The following is a 22,179-nucleotide window of genomic DNA, read 5'->3' as shown; positions in this document are numbered from 1 at the left end:
CTCAAGTCTTAACTATGTACTTGTATAAAACAAAAACAATCAAACTATGTATGTATTTGTAGTTCCTGTGTAGATCTTAGAGCTTCTCCAACGGTGGATTTAGCAAAGGTTTTTATTACAGATTGTGATTAAAAATAAATCAGAACTAATAAAAAAGATAAGAGTTGCCTCTTATTTAACAAGCTTAAGAGTTGCCTCTTAACAAATACGTGTCAGCATATCTTTCACTTAGTTTTTAATATAAAAACAAATTTTTTTTTCCCCTTTCTCTTCCTCTTCCTCTTCCTCTTCCTCTTCTCTCTTTCTCGCGATACTCCCAACCCAAAACAAAGAGACTTTTTTTTTGACAAAATCAGAACCTGGCAATCGGAGGTTTTGATTAACCAATCGCTAATCGGAGGTTTTGACTAATCAATCAGAAATCAGAGATTTTGATTAACTAATCGGAACGACATATGGGAAAGCGTTGAGTCTTCTCCACCATGCATGATTGTAATTAGGGTAATCTGTTTGTAGAATGTGCTCAAAGTCTCTGTTTTATTCTCTTACCTCCTTCTGTTTTCTGTTTTATTGCTCTGTTTCTCTTTATTCGCATGAAAGAAAGATGACATTGTTTTTTTTTTTTTTTTTTGTTAACGTGGTGAGAGAACGAAACAGAAATTAGTGGAATTGATATCTTTACAATTCTATTAAAACTCTCTTAAAGTGTTGCAATATATAACTGTTAGAATTAACGAGAATGATTTGAAAGTTTAGAATGCTTGAAAATCTATCGTTTATGTCTTCAAAATTATTCAATCAAATGGTTTTAGAGGTGTTGGTAAGGCTGTGAAGTATGTTGCATTTGTAGTTGATATAGATTGTAATAGTGGCTTTTAAAAAGTGAACTAGGATATAACTTATCTGTTTTTGTTTCAGTTTTGGTTATGATCATCCTCTTGTAATCATTTATACGTCTATAAATGTCGAGAAAGCAAGTATCTTTGCTGTTTAATTAGTTGTTTTTGTTGCTTTGCAGATCACTTGTTACTGAGTTTTACTAAAAACAAAGGATGCTTTGTGTTTCAGGAGCTTAATCGATTCAGCTAGAGGCTTCTGCAAAAACGGAGCTAGCAGCAGATTCGTCCATAGTGATGGAGGAGCCGATTCCTCCTGGACTTGCTCATCACTTCATGACTTACATGGAGAAAGGCAAATTCCCTGACAAATACAGGTACTATACTAGTAGTATTAACTCTCATACTTAGTTGTGATTGTTCCATGAATCCTTGTGTTTAAGTCCCTTTTTATCCGTTTGTGTAGAATTAACCAAACAATGGAACGAGAATTGTTATGAGTTCTTGTTATGGGTGTATATTTCATATATCTCAACTCATTAAAAATGTGATCACTGATCCGTTTCTCTCAACCTCTCTTTTATATTGTTTCTTGTGATTAGTTTGGTAAGGGAGACCATGGTAGACTTGTGATCAGTTTGGTCGGGTCAACAAATGGCAAAAACTAGAGAATTCAAGCAGGTTAGTTTCCTTTTTTACTTAATTTTGTTTAATTCACTGCTTCCAACTACCAAATAACTAAACCGGTCTTGTCAGATTAGGTAAGCAGTAAGTCTTGTATTGATTGTGTTGTGTTCGTTGGTTGTTCAATGGTTGTGTTTATGGGGTGTGTTCAATGCTTTGTAGTTGAAGTGGAAATTTACTTTCTCATTGATTGCTACTAACACAAACCAAATCGTTTTTAACCAAACCCTCACATTGATTGCTACTAACACGACCCTTTAGCAATATCTTCCCTTCTACTTCTAACACGCACAGAAAAAAAAAACGATATGGATTCATATGGTTCCATGAATCCATATACTAACTCTCCTGGCTTCATGGATCTCCTACATAGTCAAGGAGAAACCCACAGTCTGGACTCCAATCCATACGACAATGTTTCACCAAGTATTGAGGTTGGTGCATCACAAGTCCCTATTGTTAGTAGCCAATACGCTGGTGCTTCAAGTCAAGGTGAAATGACACAACCCGAGCGTAGATCAAGAATTACATGGACCCCAGCAGATGATGTTCTGCTCATCAGTGCATGGCTTAACACAAGCAAGGATCCAGTAATTTCAAATCAGCAAAAGCGTGGAACCTTTTGGTCACGGATTGCAAAGTATTATGCAGTAAGTCTGAAGGCTGCAGGTCGACCACATAGAGCAGCAAGTCATTGTAAGCAGAGGTGGGGGAAGATAAATGATATAGTTTGCAAGTTTGTTGGATGCTATGAGGCTGCCACAAAGCAGAAATCAAGTGGACAAAATGAGGATGATGTTCTGAAGCTGGCATATGAAATCTACTTCAATGACCACAAGGTGAAGTTCACCTTGGAGCATGCTTGGCGAGAGCTTAGGTATGATCAGAAATGGTGTGCTTCTTCATCTACTAAACCCGCTGGAACCCCAAAAAGAAGAAAATGCCAAGATGGTTCTGCACAGTCCTCAAGCTCGATGCCACAAGACCATGGAGCCGATGAATGTATGACTCGACCCCCTGGTGTTAAGGCGTCGAAGGGAAAATCCAAAAAGAATGTTGAGTCGACCGTTGAGGGAGAAGGGAAGGCTTTCTTAGAGTTTCAGGTCAGCAAAGTTCAGAGGATGCTTGAGCTAAAGCAACAAGACTATGCTTTGAAAGAGAAGGATTTTGCTTTAAAAGAGAAGCATAGCAAGCATGTCATGCTTGAAAACCTTCTTACAAAAAAGGAACAACTTAGTGAAGCAGAAGTTGCTTTAAAAGACAAGCTTATTAATGACATGTTGTCAAGGAATTCAGTTTGAGAGTTTATGTTCTATGAGTTTGAATTTCACCATGTTTATGTAATATTTGAATGTTTCTTTTGTATGTCTTTGAATATGTTTTGTATGAGTAATGACATGTTTATGTTGTATGAGTAATGGCATGTTTGTTTCCCGTGACAAACCCTTCAAGATCAGTGTGAATTATTTGTTTTTTTGGCTATATGTAACTATGTTATCCCGTGAGAACGAGTTGTACTAGTTCTCCTTTTGTTATTTACTTAGACACACCACTACTTTTTACAAGTTTTGTTTTTTCCCTCCTTATACCACATACTTCAATCTCTTATTTCTTCTCCCCGTGACAATTGCAACGTTTATGGACCACAGATTTGCAACGTTTGTAGACCACAAAGTTTTCTATAAAACTGGCATAGTTTGGCACAACAAATTTCACAACCATTTTGCTTTTACAAATCAAACACATTCAATATTTTCTTTCACTTTTACAAATCAAACACTCTCCTAAAAATGGCATCATCTTCCCATGATCATATAGATGATACCATTGATGAATGCATTGATAATGTATGCGATCAAATTTACGATCAAGCGATGGAAAATATTTTAAGTTACAATGGTGGTCATCAAGAAGCAACGAAGCCAAAGAAAAAGCGAGCACATGTTGAAAGAAATCGTGAAGAAGGACACAACCGCTTGTGGAATGATTATTTTTGTGAAAATGCAACATACTCTCCACGAATATTTCGTCGTCGTTTTAGAATGAACAAGCCCTTGTTCATGCGCATTGTTGATCGACTCTCAAGTGAAATGTCATTCTTTCAACAAAGACGAGATGCTACTGGAAGGTTTGGTCTCTCTCCAATACAGAAGTGTACATCGGCAATTCGTATGATGGCATATGGAAGTGCAGCTGACGCGCAAGATGAATACATTCGCCTTGCTGAAACCACTGCGATTTCATGCTTGGAAAATTTTGTTCAAGGAATCATAAACTTTTTTGGAGATGAGTACCTAAGGAGACCCACACCAGCGGATCTTCAACGACTACTCGATATTGGAGAGATGCGCGGATTTCCCGGGATGATAGGAAGCATCGACTGTATGCATTGGGAGTGGAAGAATTGCCCAACCGCATGGAAAGGTCAATATACGCGTGGATCTGGAAAGCCAACCATCGTTTTAGAGGCTGTAGCGTCACAAGATCTCTGGATATGGCACGCGTTTTTTGGACCTCCAGGTACATTAAACGATATCAATGTTCTTGATCGCTCACCAGTTTTTGACGATATTTTACAAGGTTGTGCTCCTAAGGTGAATTATACTGTCAACGGGCACCGCTATAAATTGGCCTACTATCTCACCGATGGGATTTATCCAAAATGGGCTACTTTTATCCAATCTATTCCCCTTCCACAAACTCCAAAGGCATCCTTATTTGCTACATATCAAGAAGCTGTTCGTAAAGATGTTGAACGTGCTTTTGGAGTCTTGCAAGCTCGATTCCATATAGTAAAAAACCCGGCTCTCATCCATGATAAAGAAAAAGTTGGAAAGATAATGAGAGTGTGTATCATACTACACAATATGATAGTAGAAGATGAACGTGATGGGTACACGCAGTTTAATGTTGCAGAATTCGAACAAACACAATCAAACCGAACTTCACATGTGGACTACACACTTCCTACTGCGAGGCTTTCAAACATCACCGAGATGATGATCACGCGAAATGAAGTTCGTGATAAAAGAACAAATGAACGCTTGCATGATGATTTGATTGAACATATATGGCAAAAGTTTGACACAAATCAAGGTTACAATCAGGATTACAACTAATCTATTATCCCATTTATGATTTGTATTCCTATTTTTACTATGCTTTTATAATTTGTAAGTTTTAAAATTAATGTTTAAAAATTTATGAAATGCTATTATTTCTTATTTTTATACAATTTAAATTATTTAAACATTCAAAGTAATTATGTTTTACTTAAAATATTTTCATTTCATAAATAATATTTTTGACAAATATTTTTTTTCAAAATTAAGAACCCCAATAAGAACTTCACCATTGGAGGAGCAAAATTTTAATTACCCAATTACAAGTTCTTACTTTCATAAAGTACAAAATCTATTCTTAAAAAATTTAAAAACCTCACAATAAGAACCTTACCGTTGGAGAAGCTCTTAGTAGTTTGTATTCATGTTGATATGTATATTTCTATTTTCAAGGTGATGGTACACTCAGGTAGATATTTTTACTTGGCATCTTCATCAAATAACATCTATTGGGAGAGACTAAAGAGTGAATTTTGCCTCAAAGGCAAGGGTAAAGAGTTTTTAGGGCTTTATTATTACCACCGATGTTGCCCACTCACGAGAAAAAAGCATTTGTTTATCAATTAGTGTCTCCTTGGATGTAGTGAACAAGTTGGACTTTTGCATATTAATTCTCCCGCCAGTGTAGCAACAAGTCTTCAGCTCAGAGTAGGAGTTCACATTTGAAACCTGATCCTCGTACAATTTTACTCGAGTTATTGAATTCTTTTTTCTTTTTCTTTTTTTTTTGCAGTGAAAATGGGCTTCGTGAAAACACAACTTCGTGATTGTGTACTCTGACAAGAAAAGTACAGCTAGTTTTGCAAGATTTGGGGATGGCCAGTTAATCAATTATTGTATGTAACTTGTAATATTTGGTTGCTAGGTAAATTTAACATTTATTAATCTTAAAAACTTCCAAAAAATCGAGGTACGTAAAATGACCACATGGTGTGTGTTGTAACAATCTCAATATGGCCAACCAAGTCTTCCCCATTTCTAGTCCTTGTCTATGCAACCAAGCTGTTGTGACACTTTCTTTCATTTTTTTGGGGTGCACATTTAGCTTGCTTCTTCTGATTGCCTTTCGTCTTAGCCCTCCTTTTGACTCTCTCGCATCCACAATAACTCTGGCTAGATCATATTTCAAATAAAGTCCAAAAGAAAAAGAAAAACATGCAAAAAATGTAAGTGACAAAAAGCTAGAGAGCGTTTCAAATCAATGGACTATTAATTTCAATAATCACTGGGTTCTTTTTGAAACTTTTATGTTTCTTATACTATAAAACATACGAAAAATATGGATAAGACAAATAAAAGACAAAGCACTCTGCATTTCTTCTTCTACTTTTTCTTTTCCCGACATTTTAGCCCAACTATATATACTCTTAATTAATTTGAATTTCGATTACATAGTCGTATTTCATAACACGAGTAAATAAAGAGCAATAATATTTGGGCGAATAGAAATGTTGTCTTAGTTGTTTTCCTCGTAGATAAAGATGGTACCTATATCACCTTTAATAATTGGGTTGCACAGAAAAGAGAAGATAGTGTTTTGTATAGTACTAATAGTAAAGAGAAGATGATGGTATTAAAAGTCAAAAAGATTCTTTTTGAAAGAGAGGACCAGAATTTACTTCACGTAATTATTGCATTTCATATACGTTCTTCCCTGCCCTAGTTTCACTTTTTATACAGTATATTCAATTGTAACTAGAAGAAGAGTTCACTAATCACCCATTCACTACACTTACACTAGCATAGTGGTACCAACCATTAAGGCTCTTTCATTCCTGAGAGAGTGCTGCTCATTGCAGAACACACACACAAAGCTCTCCAAGAAAACCCCAAAAATGGACTACGCCATCATCATCATCATCTTCTCACTCCTATCTTGCGCATCCTCTCTCTTATCATACGCATCTCCGGCCAGTTTTACTCGCCGTCACCTTCTACAAACTCCTTCCACATTTTCTCCGCCGTTCTTCCCACTTTACAGCTCCTCCTCTCCTCCTCCTCCTTCACCACCGCAGCCTCTTCCGCCCCCCGCCCCCACGTTCGCGACATTTCCGGCGAACATCTCCGCACTCGTCCTCCCTCGCTCTCCTCAAGCTCACACTCCTTCCCGCACACTCCTCATCCCAGCTATCTCCGCCGTGCTCGCCGTCGCAACACTACTCGGCCTGTCTTTGTTTCTCTACGGACGGTGGCGAGGGCAAACCCGTCATTTTAAAGAAGAATCCAAGAGCTTAGCAGCTTCTTCTTCAGACATTACCAAATCCGAACAACAAACTCCTCAATGTCCCCTTCCAAGAAACAACAACACAACTGAAAACAAACTCTCTGTAGCTCCTTCTACCTCAGATGTTCTCTACCTCGGCAACGTCGCCACTTCCTCCGGTTCTGTTTTCGTTAAACCGGCCTCACCTGAGATCTCTCCTCTCCCGCCGTTACCTGCTCGTAGCTTCCTCCTACAACACAACTCCGATAAAGAAGAAGAAGACGATGACTTTTACTCGCCTCTCGCGTCGATCTCCGGTCAAGAACCACGAGACCGGAGAACTAATCCGTACAGTAACTGTTCTTGCTCTATCTCTTCACACTCGGACTCTCCGGCGATGTCACCGTCCGCTACGATTTCTCCGCCGTTGAACTCTACCGCTCCACATTGGTCAACTAACCAAAACCCTCAGTCTCCGTCTTCACCGGAGAGAACCGTAAGGAACAACAAGAAATACGGTGGTGCGTCTCTGAGAATGTTTAGCCTCTGGAATCAAAATCTAGGGTTTCCAAGAATCTCCTCTGCTTCTACTTCACCAGAGAGAGGTATGATTAGAACTCCTGACGCATACGCTCGTTCTTCTATGTACTCTTCAGTCTCTACCACGCCGGATCGTTTTTTCCGGAAGGTTCTTGACTCTTCGCCGCCGAGATGGAACGATTTCAGTCGAAATGTCAAGTCTTTGTTCCTTTCTTCAACCTCTGCTTCACCAGCTAGAGATTTTTGTATCAACATCTCTGAATCTTCAAGAAGTTTGAAACCTTCTTGGGAAAATACAGAGTTTGCTACAACTGAACAGAGCGAATCGGGTGCAGCTGCTGTTACTATACCTCCTCCGCAACGGCCACCGCCGGCAATGCCGGAGCCTCCTCCTCTTGTGCCACCGTCACAGTCTTTTATGGTTCAGAAATCTGGGAAAAAGCTATCTTTCTCTGAGTTACCACAGAGTTGTTGGGAAGGAACAACAGAGCGGCCAAAGCCAAAGCTGAAACCTTTGCCTTGGGACAGAGTCCGACCAAGTTCTCGCCGGACAACTACATGGGACCGTCTTCCGTACAACTCTTCTAATGCTAACCCAAAGCAGAGAAGTCTTAGCTGTGATCTTCCGATGCTAAATCAAGAGAGCAAAGTTTTAGGTCCAAGAAAGAGTCAAAATGTTGCTACTCTTCTTACAACACTTAAGCTCACCACAAATGATGTTTGTCAGGCGCTTCGAGATGGTAAAATCATCAGTTTACAAAGCTAATTTATTCTCTATTTTCGATTGTATCGAGTTGAATCTGACTTGTATTTTCTATCAGGTCACTATGATGCACTTGGAGTTGAGCTTCTTGATAGTTTAGCAAGAGTGGTACCGAGCGAAGAAGAAGAGAGGAAGCTGATTAGCTATAGTGATGATTCAGTGGTCAAGCTTTCCCCATCAGAGAGGTTTCTCAAGGAATTGCTTAATGTACCTTTCGTGTTCAAACGGGTTGATGCATTGCTCTCTGTTGTTAGTTTTGACTCCAATGTCAAAGACTTGAAAGGGTCACTCCGCGTTTTACAGGTATAAAACAAAGCTGAAGATAAATGACTATGAATGTTGTTGTAAACTTATGTCTTACGAAGCTATATGATTCTTTTGCAGGCTGCTTGTGAGGCACTGCGAAATAGCAGGATGTTAGTGAGACTTGTAGGAGCTGTCTTAGAGACAGGAATAAAGAGCGGTAATGCTCATGCCTTCAAACTTGAGGCTCTCCTCGAGCTTGTCGATATCAAATCGTTAGATGGAAGAACCAGTATCTTGCATTCTGTTGTACAGAACATCACAGAATCAGAAGGCATCAAAGGGCTAAACGTTGTGAGAAATCTGAGTTCAGTACTTGAGGATGTCAAGAAATCTGCAGATTTGGACTATGGCGTTCTAAGGAGCGATGTGGCGAAGCTCTATCAAGGAGTTCAGAAAGTAAATGAGGTTCTGCTACTGTGTGAGGAGACAAGACACAATGAAGAGCACCATTGGTTGAAATTTAAGGAGTCGATGACCCGATTCTTGGAAACCGCTGCTGAGGAGATTAAAAAGATAGAAAGAGAAGAAGGTTCCACACTCTTTGCAGTGAAAAAGATCACAGAGTATTTCCATGTAGATTCCGCAAAGGAAGAAGCTCAGCTACTGAAAGTATTCGTTATTGTGAGAGACTTCTTGAACATTCTAGATGGAGTATGCAAGAAAATGCAGGTGACTAGAGAAGAGAGTGCCCTGGCTTAGATTTCTTGTGTAATAAAGATCCTATAATCTGTCCAAGACTAATGCATTGTGTTACCTCTTAGTTATGTAAGTATGTTTGTTTGAATCGTTGGAAGGTATGTTCGTATTTCAGGGAATGCAATTTTTACAAACATAGAATGCATTGGTTTGACTTGATATAAGACACTTCATGAATGACGTTGCAAACAAACTTTGGGCACTAGAACCGAGAAGGAAGATGATGAAGAAATGGGAAGAGGTTCTGTTATTCTCATTGAATAAGTATGTTACAGAGACTCTAAAATACATAAAGAGTATTCCAGTAAACTAACAAATCATAATTACACGATCTATCTAATTCAGTCACTCTAATACACTAATATACCAGGTCAGTCAGCTGATACATCCTCTAAATTCCATCAAGAACTTCATCAATCCCCTGGAGGATCTGATAGGCTACATTCTCATCTTCTGCTACAATAGCAGTACACATCTCTGAGGTCTCTATCAGGCCACGGCTAGGATTTGCTATATGAATCATACTGTTTTCTGATCCATTCTCAGATGTGCTGTGTTCTATAGATCCTTTTATTCCCATTTTCAGTAACGCGCCCAAAAGTGGTTCTTGAGCCACTGTGCCCCAATACCTTAATGGCCGAGCCTTCCCTGAACTTTCTTCTTGCTCCAACCCTGTAACTAATCTGTGTTTCCCATCTTCCATCTGAAGCTCACCTTTTAATCTTGCAATACCAAAGTTTTCACGTTGTCTCAGTTTTCTCCAGCTCAATTTGGAGGCCAAGTCCGTTGTAATCTCTACGCTTGAATTGTCTGCAATTCTTGGCACATGCAGCGTCTTGTTTTCAGAGAAATTCAAGATTGAGTTTATCTTCATCTCACTAAGATTGATCCTCTGACTGACAGCATCAGGGACCTATACATAAAATGGTATCAGATAGATGAATATAGACAGATGCACGACGGAAAGATTTCTAAACAAAGTGGAAGAGAATCGTTACCAAAACAATCTTTGGCTGCAAAATGGAAATAAGTGTTGGGAGCTTTTGCAACCTGCAAAAGAAACTACCGCATTGAGTATGGTTGACAAGCTAATTTCAGATCACACATTTGGCCTGTGGACCATGATTTTAAAAAACTAATAATCTGGGAGATAGTGAGAAAATTGCTGGTCACTAAATAGCGATAAGGCATATCATTCAAGGTATGCCCTTGCACAGGGACCCATGTCAATTCCTATTTTGTGCAGGCACAACTCAGACTCCTTGATTAAAGAAGACAGAAAAAGACAACTACGAAGCACCAGAATGAAATGTAATTTTAATCATACAGAAGGCAAACCTTACCTTATTCCAGAAAGAAATGAACATTGGAGAACTTTCATCGCTACTGGTCTAAAAGGGAGAAGTGCTAAACCTGAACTAATTCCATCCTGCAATACATTTCTCATCAGATAGATTGACTAGAGATTCACACTGGATCATCTGATGGAGCTAGGAAAGAGAGAAAGATATAAAAACCTCAAGAACAAGCAATGATTTTGGATCTCCACGCCAACGCTGAAGAAGCTGGACAGAAGGGCCAAGCCGCAAACTACAGTGAGGAGCAAATACAATGCATGGTTCTTGCCAACTCGTTCTGTTCGTATAACTTAAAAAAATTAGTGAATGTTGTAACATACTTTTTATAATGGAATCACCCCACCCCCAAGATTTAGGTTGCAGATTCCATGTGAGGTATTTTACTGATGTATCTGAACTAAGCAATAATTTAAGGTGAACAGAGATGATATATTCAATAATAATACTAGCATGGCATGTGTAATGTGTTTGCAAACTATGCATTCAGCAAAATAACTCATCAAGTAGTGATTGCAGAGATAAAATTATGAACCCTTCTTACATTAAGTTGGGTGAATGAATGGCAGGAAACAAATGAATCTTCTCGTCTTTAATGAATTTAAGATCTTTAATGAATTTAAGATGGTCAAACCATGGTTCTCCTGAAATTAACTGCGACATCAATCAAAATATTTAGTATTTGATCTATCTTTCAAAGAAATTATAACAGAACATATACCATTTGATTCATTTTCTCACATAAAAAATTCAGTGATTAACCAAGAAAATTGGCAGAATATACCTCCTCCTGTCGTTGGTCGCACAGCCACTCGGGTATGGTGTTTGTGTATGCCAATAGCTCTTCTGCCACAGAAGATATTACAAAGATTGGAACCTAAGCAAATCCAGACTAGAGTGATTTAGTCTAACGGAGCTAAAGAATAATTTCAAGTAAATCACCTTTTTCTCTATGCTTCATATCCTCAAGAAAGTAAAACTATAGAATAATAAGAAAGAGAAATTCAACCTTCAAAGACGAGGATTCAATATAATCTGACATTAGTTCAAGGAGCTGCAAAACTATCCCAACACGAGTAATTGTTATCAAGGTTGAGCCACCAGCATCAGCAGATTCTGCAGCACATGAACAAACAAAAGCTAGTTTCTCCATCTCTTCTAAGCTGTCTTCTGTGTTTAGTAATGAAGCAGCCAAGTCCTCATCCTTATTGTCAATACTAAAAAAGTGTAACAGTTAAGAAAGATCCTCGACTCTAAGTCCCAAACAAACATCCTAATAAATGTAAGATAAAGTCATATGTGAGAGTTACCTGATTGTTGATAAATAATTATTATCCGGGTTGGGAGAAATACAACCATTCTCAGTCACTTCTGCAGACTGGAGGCATGAGAAATCTGAGTAAACCATCACATCGAGTCCTTTGAGACCATTGATATCAAAATTTCTCGCATGAAGTGAAACTAAGATGGAGTTTGACACATAACTTAGACTTGCATTAGGTCCGTTGATCAACCAATTGCAAGCCCCAATATCTAGACCAGAACTTAGGGCCTTGATGATCAAGGTCCCATTATAACAAACTTCTTCAGCAAACTTTACAACTTGAACCTTCTTCATGCAACTCTCTACATCATCTAAACTGTGGAAAAGATTGGACATAAATTAAAGTAGAAATCAACAATATGAAAACTTGAAGAGCTGGTAACTTGATAATAATGGGGCAACCTATTGTTCAACAAGCCAATAATAGTTACCTGTACAGACGCATCCAACTGCCCAGATCATCACCACTCTCACCGAAGACAACTTTTTTAAGCAAGGCTGGTACCTTTTGACTATCTAAATCCTTTATCCATCCAGGATAACTTGAGTCCCCGGGTCCATAAAAACATCTGAATTCCTTATGCATCGAGACAAGATCTTCCATCATGAGCTGTCCAATCTTGGCTGTTGCTTCAGTCATATATATCTACATCTTAGCGGTAACAACTCAGCACAATGCACACCCCACCAAGCAAACAAAACACTCAAAACTTTAGGACCTGAAAACGTTTACCTTGGCACAAAATCCAGGGCTTTGGGTAAGGAAAGGCAATCCGAGCAATCCCATAGGGTTGGAGATGAGAACTATATCAATCAAAGAAGCCTCCCACAAATGCAAGGCCTTCACAGTTTTGTACCACGGTTCTGCGCACACCAAATCAGCACGAGTTAGCTGTCTCTCAAGTTTTTGCTTCTTCTGAATTGGATTCTGAGCATCCAGAGACACATCAGATGATGGATATTCAGAAGCTTCAAAACCCACATCGTATGGAACAGGTGAGAAGATTGTGATCGCAGAAAGGTCCAAAGGGCAGTCAATCAAGATTCTGAAACCACATAGATTAAGCATATGACAAGGAGGATAGTGAAAGCCATCTCCTTTACTCAGACATGTCTGCAAAAAAACCACAAAGCTTTCATATTTACTCACACGAGATATATAGACTTACATTAACTTAATACATAAGAGAGCAAGAGAAACTCACCAATTCCATGGCGGTTAACGATACTAGAATCTGTTCAAATTCAGAGCTTTTATATACAACGCAAGCTCAAAACAGCAAGAATAATGCGTATCATAGAAGCTTGTCAGAAATTAAAAAAAAATATCAACTTGTTTAGAGGATAAAGTTGAGAGATTGAAGTAAACAGAGGTTTATGCAAGGCGGCGACGGAGGTTGACGAGGACGAAGCGGCGGTTTTAATTCGAAACTGGTTTAAATTTGGTTCGGTTCGGTTCGTCTTTACTACATTTAAAAATTAAAAGAAAGAAAAAACCGGTTTAGGATCTCAGGTTCGGTTCAATGCGGTTTGGTTGTTCTGATAGATGTTGTTGAGATATAACCGGAGAGAGACGGAGAGCTTTTTTCTATTTTATTTGGTCCTCCGATGAATTCAGGTAGAGAGGTCATCGATGGAAGACTCACCGTGGAAGGTTTCTCTGTAGCCGCTCGAGCTTTTGCCGATAAATGGAAAACTCATAACCAATCGTTACCTCCATGGTCATGGGTTCCTCTGATCAATCGAACTCTACTTCTTTCAAATCAGGTTAAAACAACCATCTCCATAATTCAACCTTGTTTGATCCCTTCGTCTTTTTTTTTTTAATCCCTTCGTCTTGTTGTGGTAATTAGCAGGAGGAAGGTTACTTGTCGCTCGAGAATATCCTCATTCTCAGCTCACTTGAGGTAATAAGACTTATTACAGCTCTTGCTACTGTGCTACTGTTGTGATCTTCTTCTTTTCTTGTTTCTCACCATGTAGTATGTGAATAGGAGAGTACAGAGGATGAATCTTTAAATGTAGCTACTGAGTGCTCGGAAAAGGAAGAACCAGTTGATCACACAATCTTGGTACATAAACTTTTAAGCAAATTTTCTCATTGTCAACATCTCTGAAGCAGAATTCTGGAATCCACTGAGATTGGTCTTTGCTTGTTTCCTGCTAGGTTCAGAACCAAGAAAATGAAGCACATTACTATGATTTTCATATAGTTTACAGTGCATCATACAAGGTTCCTGTGCTATATTTTCGAGGATACTGCAGCGGTATGTCACAATATATAATCATCTTGGACCTTTTGTGGTTTGTTCTTTTGTTTAGTTTGAAAATCATCTTTGTTGTCACGTAGGTGGACAACCTCTATCTTTGGATGTCATTAAAAAAGATCTGCCCTCATGCTCTGTTAGTCTTTTGCTTCAATCTAAGTGGACATTTATAACACAGGAGGTATAATTCTCTCAAAAATCAATACTAACAATGTCCGTTTTATGTGTATTATTTGGTTATATGGTATTGAAGAATCTCTATGCAACAATCAATCGCAGGAGCATCCATATTTGAACAGGCCATGGTTCAAGCTACATCCCTGCGGGACTGAGGATTGGATCAAGCTGCTTTCCCAAAGTAGCATCTCTGCTGGATGTCAGATGCCAGTTGAATTGTACTTGGTTTCATGGTTCTCTGTTGTCGGGCAGGTGGTTGGTCTTAGGATCCCTCTTGAGATGCTGAATTAGTAGCCAGCTTCTGTTATCAAACTATAGAATGTAATTAGTAGCCAATAGCAAAGACGCTCGTGACTCTGGTTTCCTTTGCTCTGTTGATTTACATCTCTACTGCCATTTAGGCTTTCTGGCATTGATACTGATGAATCAATTCCTGTCAAAATTTGGGTTGTACAGAGGAGGATAATGAGTTGGAATGGTGAGTCTCTCAGGTTCTTAAGTCCATGACTTTATTTTGATTAGCCAATGTAATTTTTATCAGTGCCTTTCAATCTTGTCTTTTCTTTGTTTGTTTCGATTCCGGGGAATGAAGAATCGAACACTAGATAAGAACATTAGATTAAGAGAATCTGATGATGAGCTTTTATGAACAAAATCGAAGCTGTGTATATTATTAATTATTGCTTACTCTGCTAAAGGGGTTTGGTGAAAGTATAGATTTCTCTTACACTTTGGATAAGATTATTGATGTTAGTGGAGAGATGGTTAGAATGTTCTTCCATCTCCTTTAAGATCAAGCTGCTGTTGCAACGTAGCAGAAAGCTCCCTCTGTCGGCTAAGCTCTGCACTCAGCTCCCTAATCTTTACATCTTTCTCGTCCTGAAAAGTTTCGTTTTATACAAAGGTTTCCAATATCAATAGTTCAATACATTGTAGTTCAGAGGAAAACGGACAAAGCTTTATGCTCTTGGAAAGTCAAAAGATGAATGTCAATGTTGCTCAAACGCATTATCTAAAGAGACAACAGCATCAGTCATATAACAAGAATCTGCTACAAACCACCAAATGATCCAAAGGAAAAGTGCGTAAACACGTACATTTGAAGAAGTTATTTTTTCTTAAAGTACATTTACTGTAAATCTTATGTTATTCAATTATTTAAAATATTACTTATTTTTTCTTGATAGTTTTGTCAACTTTTTTATTTAAATGTATGGTTTTAAATGATACAGAATTTATAAGTAATATGTTTTTAAACAAAATCAATCAAATTATCGAAATTTACCTAAAATTACCAAAACCATTGAAAGATTTATCAAAACTAAAAACAAAACTATTTTATACTAGAAACAACAGAGTAAAAAAAAAAAAAAAAAAAANNGAAAAAATCGAAACTTAATTTCAGTTGACTCCGACGTAGAAAAAGGAAGAGCTGGTTCGTACAAAAATAGGGAGAGAGAGAGAGTTCCGACAAACTCACTTTTAGGACAATACATATCTTTCTTCAAACTAAAGCCCCGACCAAAAGCAAACTCATCGCTTAATCAGATTCCCTCATGGAAGAGTAAGCTTAACCCTGTCTCTCTTCTCTCTCCCTAATCTCAATCTGCCTTTCTTACAACATTTTCCTTATAAATAAATATTCGTTTTCCGACCAGATCTGAGCCGAAAGATAACTACATGACCGGCGTTGAGAACGGCGTGAGAATGACGTCGCCGACAACGTCTTCAACATCCTCCGTCGCCACCACAAGTGTCCACGTAAGCGCTCTTGACGGACTCGTGAACGTGAACTCTCTCTTCACCATCGCCGTCTTCGTAGGTCTTTCCATAGCGACTCCAGGACAACACAGCCTCGAACAACGATCCAGCTGCGATGCAAGTGCTGATGTTGCCAAGAAGCTGCTGGTCTTTGAAGTCGTCTCCTTCAGCTTCTTCCTCTTCTCGTCTTTGGTAGCTCAAGGTCTCAAACTTGCCTTAAACCTTCTCAACAGCAAAGACGTCGATGAGATTTTCAGAGCTCACATTAACATCAAGGTTTTGAGATGGGGAATGATGGCTTCTGCTATCGGATCTGTCATGGGCTGTTTGTTCTTGATGCTGTCTATGGTTAATGTGATTCAGATCCGTCTTGGGTTGCTCTCTTGCGGCAGCCAATCGACGGTTCAAGCGGTTGCAACGCTCGTGACTCTGGTTTCCTCTGCTCTGTTGGTTTATATCTCTACTGCCGTGTACGCTTTCTGGCAATGATACTGATTGTCAAAATTGGGTTCTACAGAGGATAGTGCCAATGTAATTTTTATCAATACCTTTCAATGTTGTCTTTTCTTTGCTTGTTTTGGAGAATGAGGAATCGAAGAACATAAGATTAAGAGAATCTGATGATGAACTTATATGAACAGAAATGAAGCTGTGTTGTTTACAGTTTGGTGAAAGTATTGGACTCGATTTCTCTTACACGTTGGATAACATTGTTGATATTAGTGGAGAGATGGTTGGAATGTTCTTCCATCTCCTTTAAGACCATACCAAGCTGCTGTTGCAACGCAGCACAACGCTTTCTCTCTCGGCTCAGCTCTGCACTCAGCTCCCTAATCTTTGCGTCTTTCTCGTCCTGAAAAGTTTGTTTACACAAGATTTCAAGATCAATACATTTAGTTCAGAGGAAACCGCACCGAGCTTTATGCTCTTGGTAAGTCAAAGATCAATATCAATGTTGCTCAAACGCATTCTAAAAGCCAACAGCATCAGATAGCAAGAATTTGCTATCATTATGTTTAGGTCACCACCAATAAAACGTAACTCAATAAGAGGATAGAAAGTGAGTAGACATACCGGTGTCTGAGAGAGGTGGGGATTCCGGCGAACATTAGGTGAGAGAGGCAAGAGAGGATGATTATGTTCTTTCACAAATTTAGTGACAAGCCATTTTCCAGATTTCTCTCTTTTCACAACAATCAAAGCCTTACACCCTTCTCTTGTTATAGCTCGAGGTTTCCTGCTCTCGCTTCTACGAGGTCTCAATCTACGGAATCCTTCTTTATTACACACGAGTCTGCGCCACACCACGGTCCCATCTCGCATTGACCGCCTGAAAGCATCCACCCGCATAACGAAACCCATGACTGTGGCATAATTGTCATAGAAAGACTTTGCAGCCTCTTCTGATTCGAACTCCATACCAATGAACGGCTCCACTATTGGAGAAGCTTCATATGTGACTGTTTTAGTTCCATTTGATTTCTCCATCATCTCTACATCTTCTTCGGGTAAAGAGTTTTCTTCCACTTGCACACAACAACACACAAACATTTCAACACAAGAAAAAAAAATGCAAAGCTATGAAACAGCAATTCTTGATCTTGTTCACCAAACCAGACACTCTCAACCAAATCCTAGAAAATGCTTATAAACCTACCCCGCTCTCTCAACCCAACTCACACAACAGCTCTGAGCTACATTCAGTCCTAAGGTAGATATAGTGGACCTAAGAGTTGAGTAGATGAACTTCTCTTCATAGCTTATCAAACAGAAACCCTAAAATATGCATATCTATAAACCCTAATGTAAAAGGCAGAGAGTAGCAATTTCATTAATCTTTACTCAAAAGTCTTAAATTGTGAATTTAACCAAAGTGGGTTCATATCAGAAAAAAAAAAGAGCAAAATCAAGCAGATTAATCCATACAGACGGCGCGAAACTGACAAGTTAGATTACATAATTTGATACACAGAAGGAAACATAGAACAAAAGGGAGCAAAAACCCCACAAACAGAGAGATAGACTAATAATAAAGATTTTGAGTTGTAGATTAGAATAACAGAGAGGGGGATTAAATTGAAGCACTCACTTGGATATATGGAAGATTAGAAAACTCCAAATCAGAGATTCTTGGAGAGAAGGAAGTGAAGTGACGATCGGAAGTTAAGTGACTGGGGGAAGCGGTGAGGAGGAAGACGACAAGAGACAAAACGAAGAACTCGTCTTTAGTTTTGACTTTTGAACGGTGACGATGATTTTACTTATTGTGTGTGTGTACTTGGTTTTGGGTACAGCACGTGAACTTCTTCCACATTCCGGGTCTCAAGTTACCAAAAATTATAAACGACACGTAGTTGATCAATTAAAAAAAACATCACGTAGTTTATTGTTGTTTTACCTTCTTCTTTTACTTTTTAACCAAGAATTTCCTTTTTGCATGTTCTTCTTTTACTTTTTTTTTTATCTATAAAGAAATAAGGATTTAAGTTGATTTTTCTCTTCAATCAAAGGGATTTCGAAACCCTAGGCGATCTTTGAGGTTCAACCCAACACTGCGTATCTCTCAGGTTTTATAAAAAGTCTTAGATTGATGAAGAAGGCTAAGAATCGGGAGGTTTTCGCTGAAACAGCTGTCTTTTGGGACATCAAACGGTATCCGGTACCCCTTGGTTTTGATGCTCGTCAGGTCCGTCCTCGTATCAAACAGGTGTTGGAGAAATATGGCTATCGCGGTCCTCTCACCATCTTCGCCGTTGGCGTACTAACAAACGTCCATGAGGACATTCTTCGAGATCTCATATCCTCTGGAATCCATCTTCGTTACGCTCCCTTCGGTTGCGCAAGCCTCAAGTCGCATATGTATCAGTGGATTCGTCGTAATCCACCCCCAAAAAATATTGTGGCGTTGTGTGATCCGCTCTCTTTCCCTAGAGCTAAGATTGGATACAATCTTTTCAGTCGGATTAGATATTCTTCTCGTCGAAAAAACCCCGTCAGTTGGATAAGCATCTTGACATGGGCACCTCGTGAGGAGTATACGTCCAGTACTGAAAGGGATGAGCCTGCCAGCTGGGCTTGCTCCATATGCAATCATCTTTGTCGTGGCCAAGGCCTTGACAGTTTCGCCAGCCATCTCTCTTCTGAAGAACATCTAAAAGCGAAGTTGGCTTACTCCCCTTTCCAGCCACCATCGAAATCTCAAGACGTATCCAGGCAGGAAGATAGGAACCCTCCCACCTATGCTTATTTTCTAGCTAACAACTTAATTTAATTATGTTTAAATGATCATTAATGTGGCAGCGATGTTTTTATCTGACAATATAAACTAAATTGATGAAGTAAAAAACAGTTGATAAAAAAAAGGAGTTAAATTGGGTTGTGTGAGTGTGTGACATGAGCTTATAAGCGAGATAGTGATAATTGTGAAGTGCACCAAACTCCAAATGTTACAAATAATTCTCAATAAACAATTTGAAATCCTCAAAATCAAAACAATTGCGGATTTGTGTGATCCGTGTATTCATTCATTCTTCACATGGTTATGTTTCAAAATCCCAAAAAAATGATTTTTTTTTTATCAACAACGTTAATATATATGAGCATTCAAAACAAAGCTCACAAAGTTTGTTGATATTTTTTCTTTTGCAAATCCATTAATCGATTTCGTGGCTTTGCCCTAATAATCATTCCGAAGAAAAAAAAACCAATGATTTTTGGTCTCAGACCCGAACCCGAAAAAATGGTTTTTTCTTTTTTTCTTTTTTACAAATCTGATCCTAAGGCGGCAAATCCACCACCTTTCATCATCTGTTTAAACTCTTTGAAGTTCACCATCCCATCTCCATCAACGTCAACTTTGCTTATCATCCTCTTGCAATCCTCTAGGGTTCTTCCTTGCTTGAGCCCCAAGGAAGCTAACACAGATTTTAGCTCTTCAACCGTGATGAACCCGTCCCTGTTCTGATCGAACACATTGAAAGCTTCTATCATGTCTTCCTCCTCGTCTCTCTCCTCCATTATCGTCTGGTACAACCCTCCAAACTCTTCGATGTCCACGTACCCGTCACCGTTGAGATCAATCTTCTCGATCATCTGCACCAAGTCTTTGTCAGGGATGTAGATTCCTAGATTCTCCAATGAATCATTCAGCTCTTGCTTCGTGATTTTGCCGTCACCGTTCCTGTCGAACATTTGGAATATCCGACAAAGCTCTGCTTGATCCATTTCTTGATTGGAGTATATAATATATTTATGAGCTTTTTGAAACAGAAGATGAAGGAGAACAAAACTAGGATATAGGTTTATAGAGAAGAAGAAAATTAGGGCAGGAGAAGAGAAGGACTGGTTCTTAAAGGAAAGGAGTGGTTGCCATTTTAGAAAACTAATTACAACTGTGATCGTGGTCTGCACCAGTTTTCTGTTGAACTGGTCTTAAAATAGGTTTATGTCTTTCAAGAACACGCAAAAACGTAAGTCTATCTATAGATACACACGGAATCTACACATTTATATTATATTTCATCATCTTCATCAAACAGTTGTTTTCCGTTAGGATAGTTATTTCAGGTTTTATCTTTTAAGTTTCATATTCACAATTTGTGGTTAGGAATTAGGATAGTGAAACATAATTTTGTCCAATTCTTATCACTTTGCATATGCTTTTTTTTTCTTTTCAACATTTTGATATTATTTATCTTAGATGTAATTTATTGAAAGTGATAATGTTCCATACACCTTTTTTTGTCAATTTGAACATCGTGATGTACTGATGTTTCGAAAATAGAAGAGACAACTTGAACAGTAATAAACTAAATAAAAAGAGATTGCGTTTTATAATAGTCAAGGTCTTAATCACTTCTTCACAGATTGATGGGTGCACCACAAGCAGAAGTTAACATTTATTTAGAAGTACATCTTAGCATTCGATTCTTCAGTCTTGGTTTCGGATTTTGGAAAAAACGCATTCGAATTAGAAAATTAATCGCAAGGTTTAAAGGACAACTAATCTGCGTTCTGGAACACCCATATAAAATAACATCTAACCAGTGTATCCTCAATGGTACTATTGATTCACTCTTCCACACTAAACCCGAACAAAGAATATACATTCTACAAACACAGCTTGCAAGGCTCGAATCAAATCTACCAAACCAATGGTATGAAGATGCCATAGTCAGTCTACCCTATTCCTATCCTTAGAAGCAGAATCTATGATTAACAAGCTAAGAGTCCACATAATGTTATCTCAGCCTCACCAAAGATGCAGAAATTGTTATGAGAATGGTCCATCAATGCTTCTAAGTTCTAACTAAAGCCACCTTCGGCAACTAAACCCGAATAGAAAAAATGGCCTTCTAACCTTACGCATACTGAAACTAAAAGCTTAGTTAATATGGTCTGCAATAAGAATCTCATTTCTGTTCTACGAAGGCACATCATTGTATATGCTCTCTTTCTCTTTCTCTATGCCTAAGGCTCTTGGCAAATTGAGCAAGAGAGACCAACAACAAAGTAACCACAATTCGACATAATGTGTTCATTAACCTCTTCATATATAACACCATAGTCTCTAATCTCTCCTATGTTCGCTCTCTAAAAACAAACGGTTAAGAAGCAATAGAGCAAGATCAACTTAGAGAGCAAAAACTGAAATCAAGAAAGCAACAACATTCAATTTGCAAAGCAACAACCCATACTAAAAGCAGGGATGATCGTTTAAACAAGCAAGTTCTTTACCACATTACAAAAATTTAAAAGTAAGGAAACCAAAGATTACAGATTCAAATATGGAGTTATCTGCAGAGTACCATAATTTCCAACGCGAAATTTATTAGCCCAATTTGAGAACAAAACCACCAACGACACTTATGAGAGACTTAAGCGCAAAAACTTACGGGATGTCCCAAGGCTTAGCTTCAGGGACGGCGACGACCATACCTTGAAGCTCCTGGGTTAACACAACTTGGCAACCAAGACGAGAGTGTTTGTTCAAAACACGGGATCTAGAGCTACGCTTCAGAACATACTCCTCGTCGTAGCTACGCGGAGGGAGCTTCTCGAGCCATTCCTCAGCGATCTGAACCTCGCACTCAGCAGAGCAAGCCTCGATGTCGTCTAATCGATGCGACGCCGGATCGATCAGACC

The 22,179-nt window shown here is 38.7% G+C and overlaps 8 protein-coding genes across 11 annotated transcripts in view; 4 read left to right on the top strand and 4 right to left on the bottom strand.

Annotated features, from left to right (window-relative positions):
- On the top strand, positions 298-2,991 carry LOC104735596 (glutathione S-transferase T3-like). The gene is made up of 3 exons (XM_019238589.1): positions 298-501; positions 1,069-1,213; positions 1,439-2,991. Exon 3 carries the CDS (start codon positions 1,829-1,831, stop codon positions 2,819-2,821), a length of 993 nt encoding a protein of 330 aa, XP_019094134.1. The 5' UTR covers positions 298-501; positions 1,069-1,213; positions 1,439-1,828; the 3' UTR covers positions 2,822-2,991.
- LOC104735406 (formin-like protein 10) lies at positions 6,325-9,269 on the top strand. Its single transcript, XM_010455232.2, has 3 exons — positions 6,325-8,125; positions 8,207-8,451; positions 8,533-9,269. The coding sequence occupies exons 1-3, from the start codon at positions 6,478-6,480 to the stop codon at positions 9,151-9,153; spliced, it is 2,514 nt and encodes an 837-aa protein (XP_010453534.1). The 5' UTR covers positions 6,325-6,477; the 3' UTR covers positions 9,154-9,269.
- On the bottom strand, positions 9,375-13,207 carry LOC104735258 (integrator complex subunit 9-like). Of its 2 annotated transcripts, none has more exons than XM_010455046.2 (11): positions 13,035-13,207; positions 12,563-12,943; positions 12,261-12,475; positions 11,816-12,145; positions 11,515-11,722; positions 11,290-11,382; positions 11,050-11,159; positions 10,668-10,785; positions 10,494-10,579; positions 10,149-10,200; positions 9,375-10,063 (listed from the first exon to the last, which is right to left on the bottom strand). In XM_010455046.2, exons 1-11 carry the CDS (start codon positions 13,041-13,043, stop codon positions 9,542-9,544), a joined length of 2,124 nt encoding a protein of 707 aa, XP_010453348.1. In that variant the 5' UTR covers positions 13,044-13,207; the 3' UTR covers positions 9,375-9,541. The 2 variants fall into 2 exon arrangements, with proteins under 2 accessions (XP_010453348.1, XP_010453417.1); XM_010455115.1 differs by lacking the exon at positions 13,035-13,207 and having other exon boundaries at positions 12,563-12,693; positions 12,812-12,896.
- Positions 13,419-14,824, top strand: LOC104735042 (ubiquitin-like-conjugating enzyme ATG10). Of its 3 annotated transcripts, none has more exons than XM_010454863.2 (6): positions 13,419-13,596; positions 13,686-13,736; positions 13,824-13,901; positions 13,997-14,096; positions 14,180-14,277; positions 14,376-14,824. In XM_010454863.2, the coding sequence occupies exons 1-6, from the start codon at positions 13,438-13,440 to the stop codon at positions 14,562-14,564; spliced, it is 675 nt and encodes a 224-aa protein (XP_010453165.1). In that variant the 5' UTR covers positions 13,419-13,437; the 3' UTR covers positions 14,565-14,824. The 3 variants fall into 3 exon arrangements, with proteins under 3 accessions (XP_010453165.1, XP_010453239.1, XP_010453092.1); XM_010454937.2 differs by having other exon boundaries at positions 13,683-13,736; positions 14,003-14,096; XM_010454790.2 differs by having other exon boundaries at positions 13,683-13,736.
- LOC104734866 lies at positions 15,689-16,666 on the top strand. Its single transcript, XM_010454569.2, has 2 exons — positions 15,689-15,837; positions 15,932-16,666. Exons 1-2 carry the CDS (start codon positions 15,830-15,832, stop codon positions 16,521-16,523), a joined length of 600 nt encoding a protein of 199 aa, XP_010452871.1. The 5' UTR covers positions 15,689-15,829; the 3' UTR covers positions 16,524-16,666.
- LOC104734950 (protein FAR1-RELATED SEQUENCE 12-like) lies at positions 16,625-18,310 on the bottom strand. The gene is made up of 3 exons (XM_010454681.2): positions 18,124-18,310; positions 17,109-17,560; positions 16,625-16,887 (listed from the first exon to the last, which is right to left on the bottom strand). Coding segments are annotated over exons 1-3 (648 nt in total). The 5' UTR covers positions 18,125-18,310; the 3' UTR covers positions 16,625-16,692.
- LOC104734774 (calmodulin-like protein 3) lies at positions 19,463-20,327 on the bottom strand. The gene has a single exon (XM_010454454.1). The coding sequence runs from the start codon at positions 20,256-20,258 to the stop codon at positions 19,797-19,799; it is 462 nt and encodes a 153-aa protein (XP_010452756.1). The 5' UTR covers positions 20,259-20,327; the 3' UTR covers positions 19,463-19,796.
- LOC104734618 (2Fe-2S ferredoxin-like) overlaps positions 21,682-22,179 on the bottom strand; it is a 3,078-nt gene continuing 2,580 nt past the window's right edge. The window contains exon 2 of the mRNA XM_019244948.1: positions 21,682-22,179. Coding sequence (XP_019100493.1) covers positions 21,925-22,179 — 255 coding nt within the window. The 3' untranslated portion in view covers positions 21,682-21,924.

This window comes from Camelina sativa, chromosome 1 (genome assembly GCF_000633955.1).
Source record: "Camelina sativa cultivar DH55 chromosome 1, Cs, whole genome shotgun sequence".
NCBI classification, from domain to species: Eukaryota; Viridiplantae; Streptophyta; class Magnoliopsida; order Brassicales; family Brassicaceae; genus Camelina; species Camelina sativa.
This window is presented reverse-complemented; position numbering and strand designations above follow the sequence as displayed.

What these genes read in the sequence shown, in the direction of transcription:
- LOC104735596 (XM_019238589.1), top strand. Translation starts at nt 1,829, where the DNA reads ATGGATTCATATGGTTCCATGAATCCATATACTAACTCTCCTGGCTTC.
- LOC104735406 (XM_010455232.2), top strand. Translation starts at nt 6,478, where the DNA reads ATGGACTACGCCATCATCATCATCATCTTCTCACTCCTATCTTGCGCA. An exon ending in TTGTCAGGCGCTTCGAGATG is followed by an intron (nt 8,126 to 8,206) that starts GTAAAATCATCA and finishes ATTTTCTATCAG; the next exon opens with GTCACTATGATGCACTTGGA. An exon ending in GGTCACTCCGCGTTTTACAG is followed by an intron (nt 8,452 to 8,532) that starts GTATAAAACAAA and finishes ATTCTTTTGCAG; the next exon opens with GCTGCTTGTGAGGCACTGCG.
- LOC104735258 (XM_010455046.2), bottom strand. An exon ending in TTGAATCCTCGTCTTTGAAG is followed by an intron (nt 11,383 to 11,514) that starts GTTGAATTTCTC and finishes GGATTTGCTTAG; the next exon opens with GTTCCAATCTTTGTAATATC. An exon ending in ATTCATTCACCCAACTTAAT is followed by an intron (nt 10,786 to 11,049) that starts GTAAGAAGGGTT and finishes TTATACGAACAG; the next exon opens with AACGAGTTGGCAAGAACCAT.
- LOC104735042 (XM_010454790.2), top strand. Translation starts at nt 13,438, where the DNA reads ATGAATTCAGGTAGAGAGGTCATCGATGGAAGACTCACCGTGGAAGGT. An exon ending in CTCTACTTCTTTCAAATCAG is followed by an intron (nt 13,597 to 13,682) that starts GTTAAAACAACC and finishes TGTGGTAATTAG; the next exon opens with CAGGAGGAAGGTTACTTGTC. An exon ending in TCATTCTCAGCTCACTTGAG is followed by an intron (nt 13,737 to 13,823) that starts GTAATAAGACTT and finishes GTATGTGAATAG; the next exon opens with GAGAGTACAGAGGATGAATC.
- LOC104734950 (XM_010454681.2), bottom strand. An exon ending in CCCACCTCTCTCAGACACCG is followed by an intron (nt 16,888 to 17,108) that starts GTATGTCTACTC and finishes CAAACTTTTCAG; the next exon opens with GACGAGAAAGACGCAAAGAT.
- LOC104734774 (XM_010454454.1), bottom strand. Translation starts at nt 20,258, where the DNA reads ATGGATCAAGCAGAGCTTTGTCGGATATTCCAAATGTTCGACAGGAAC.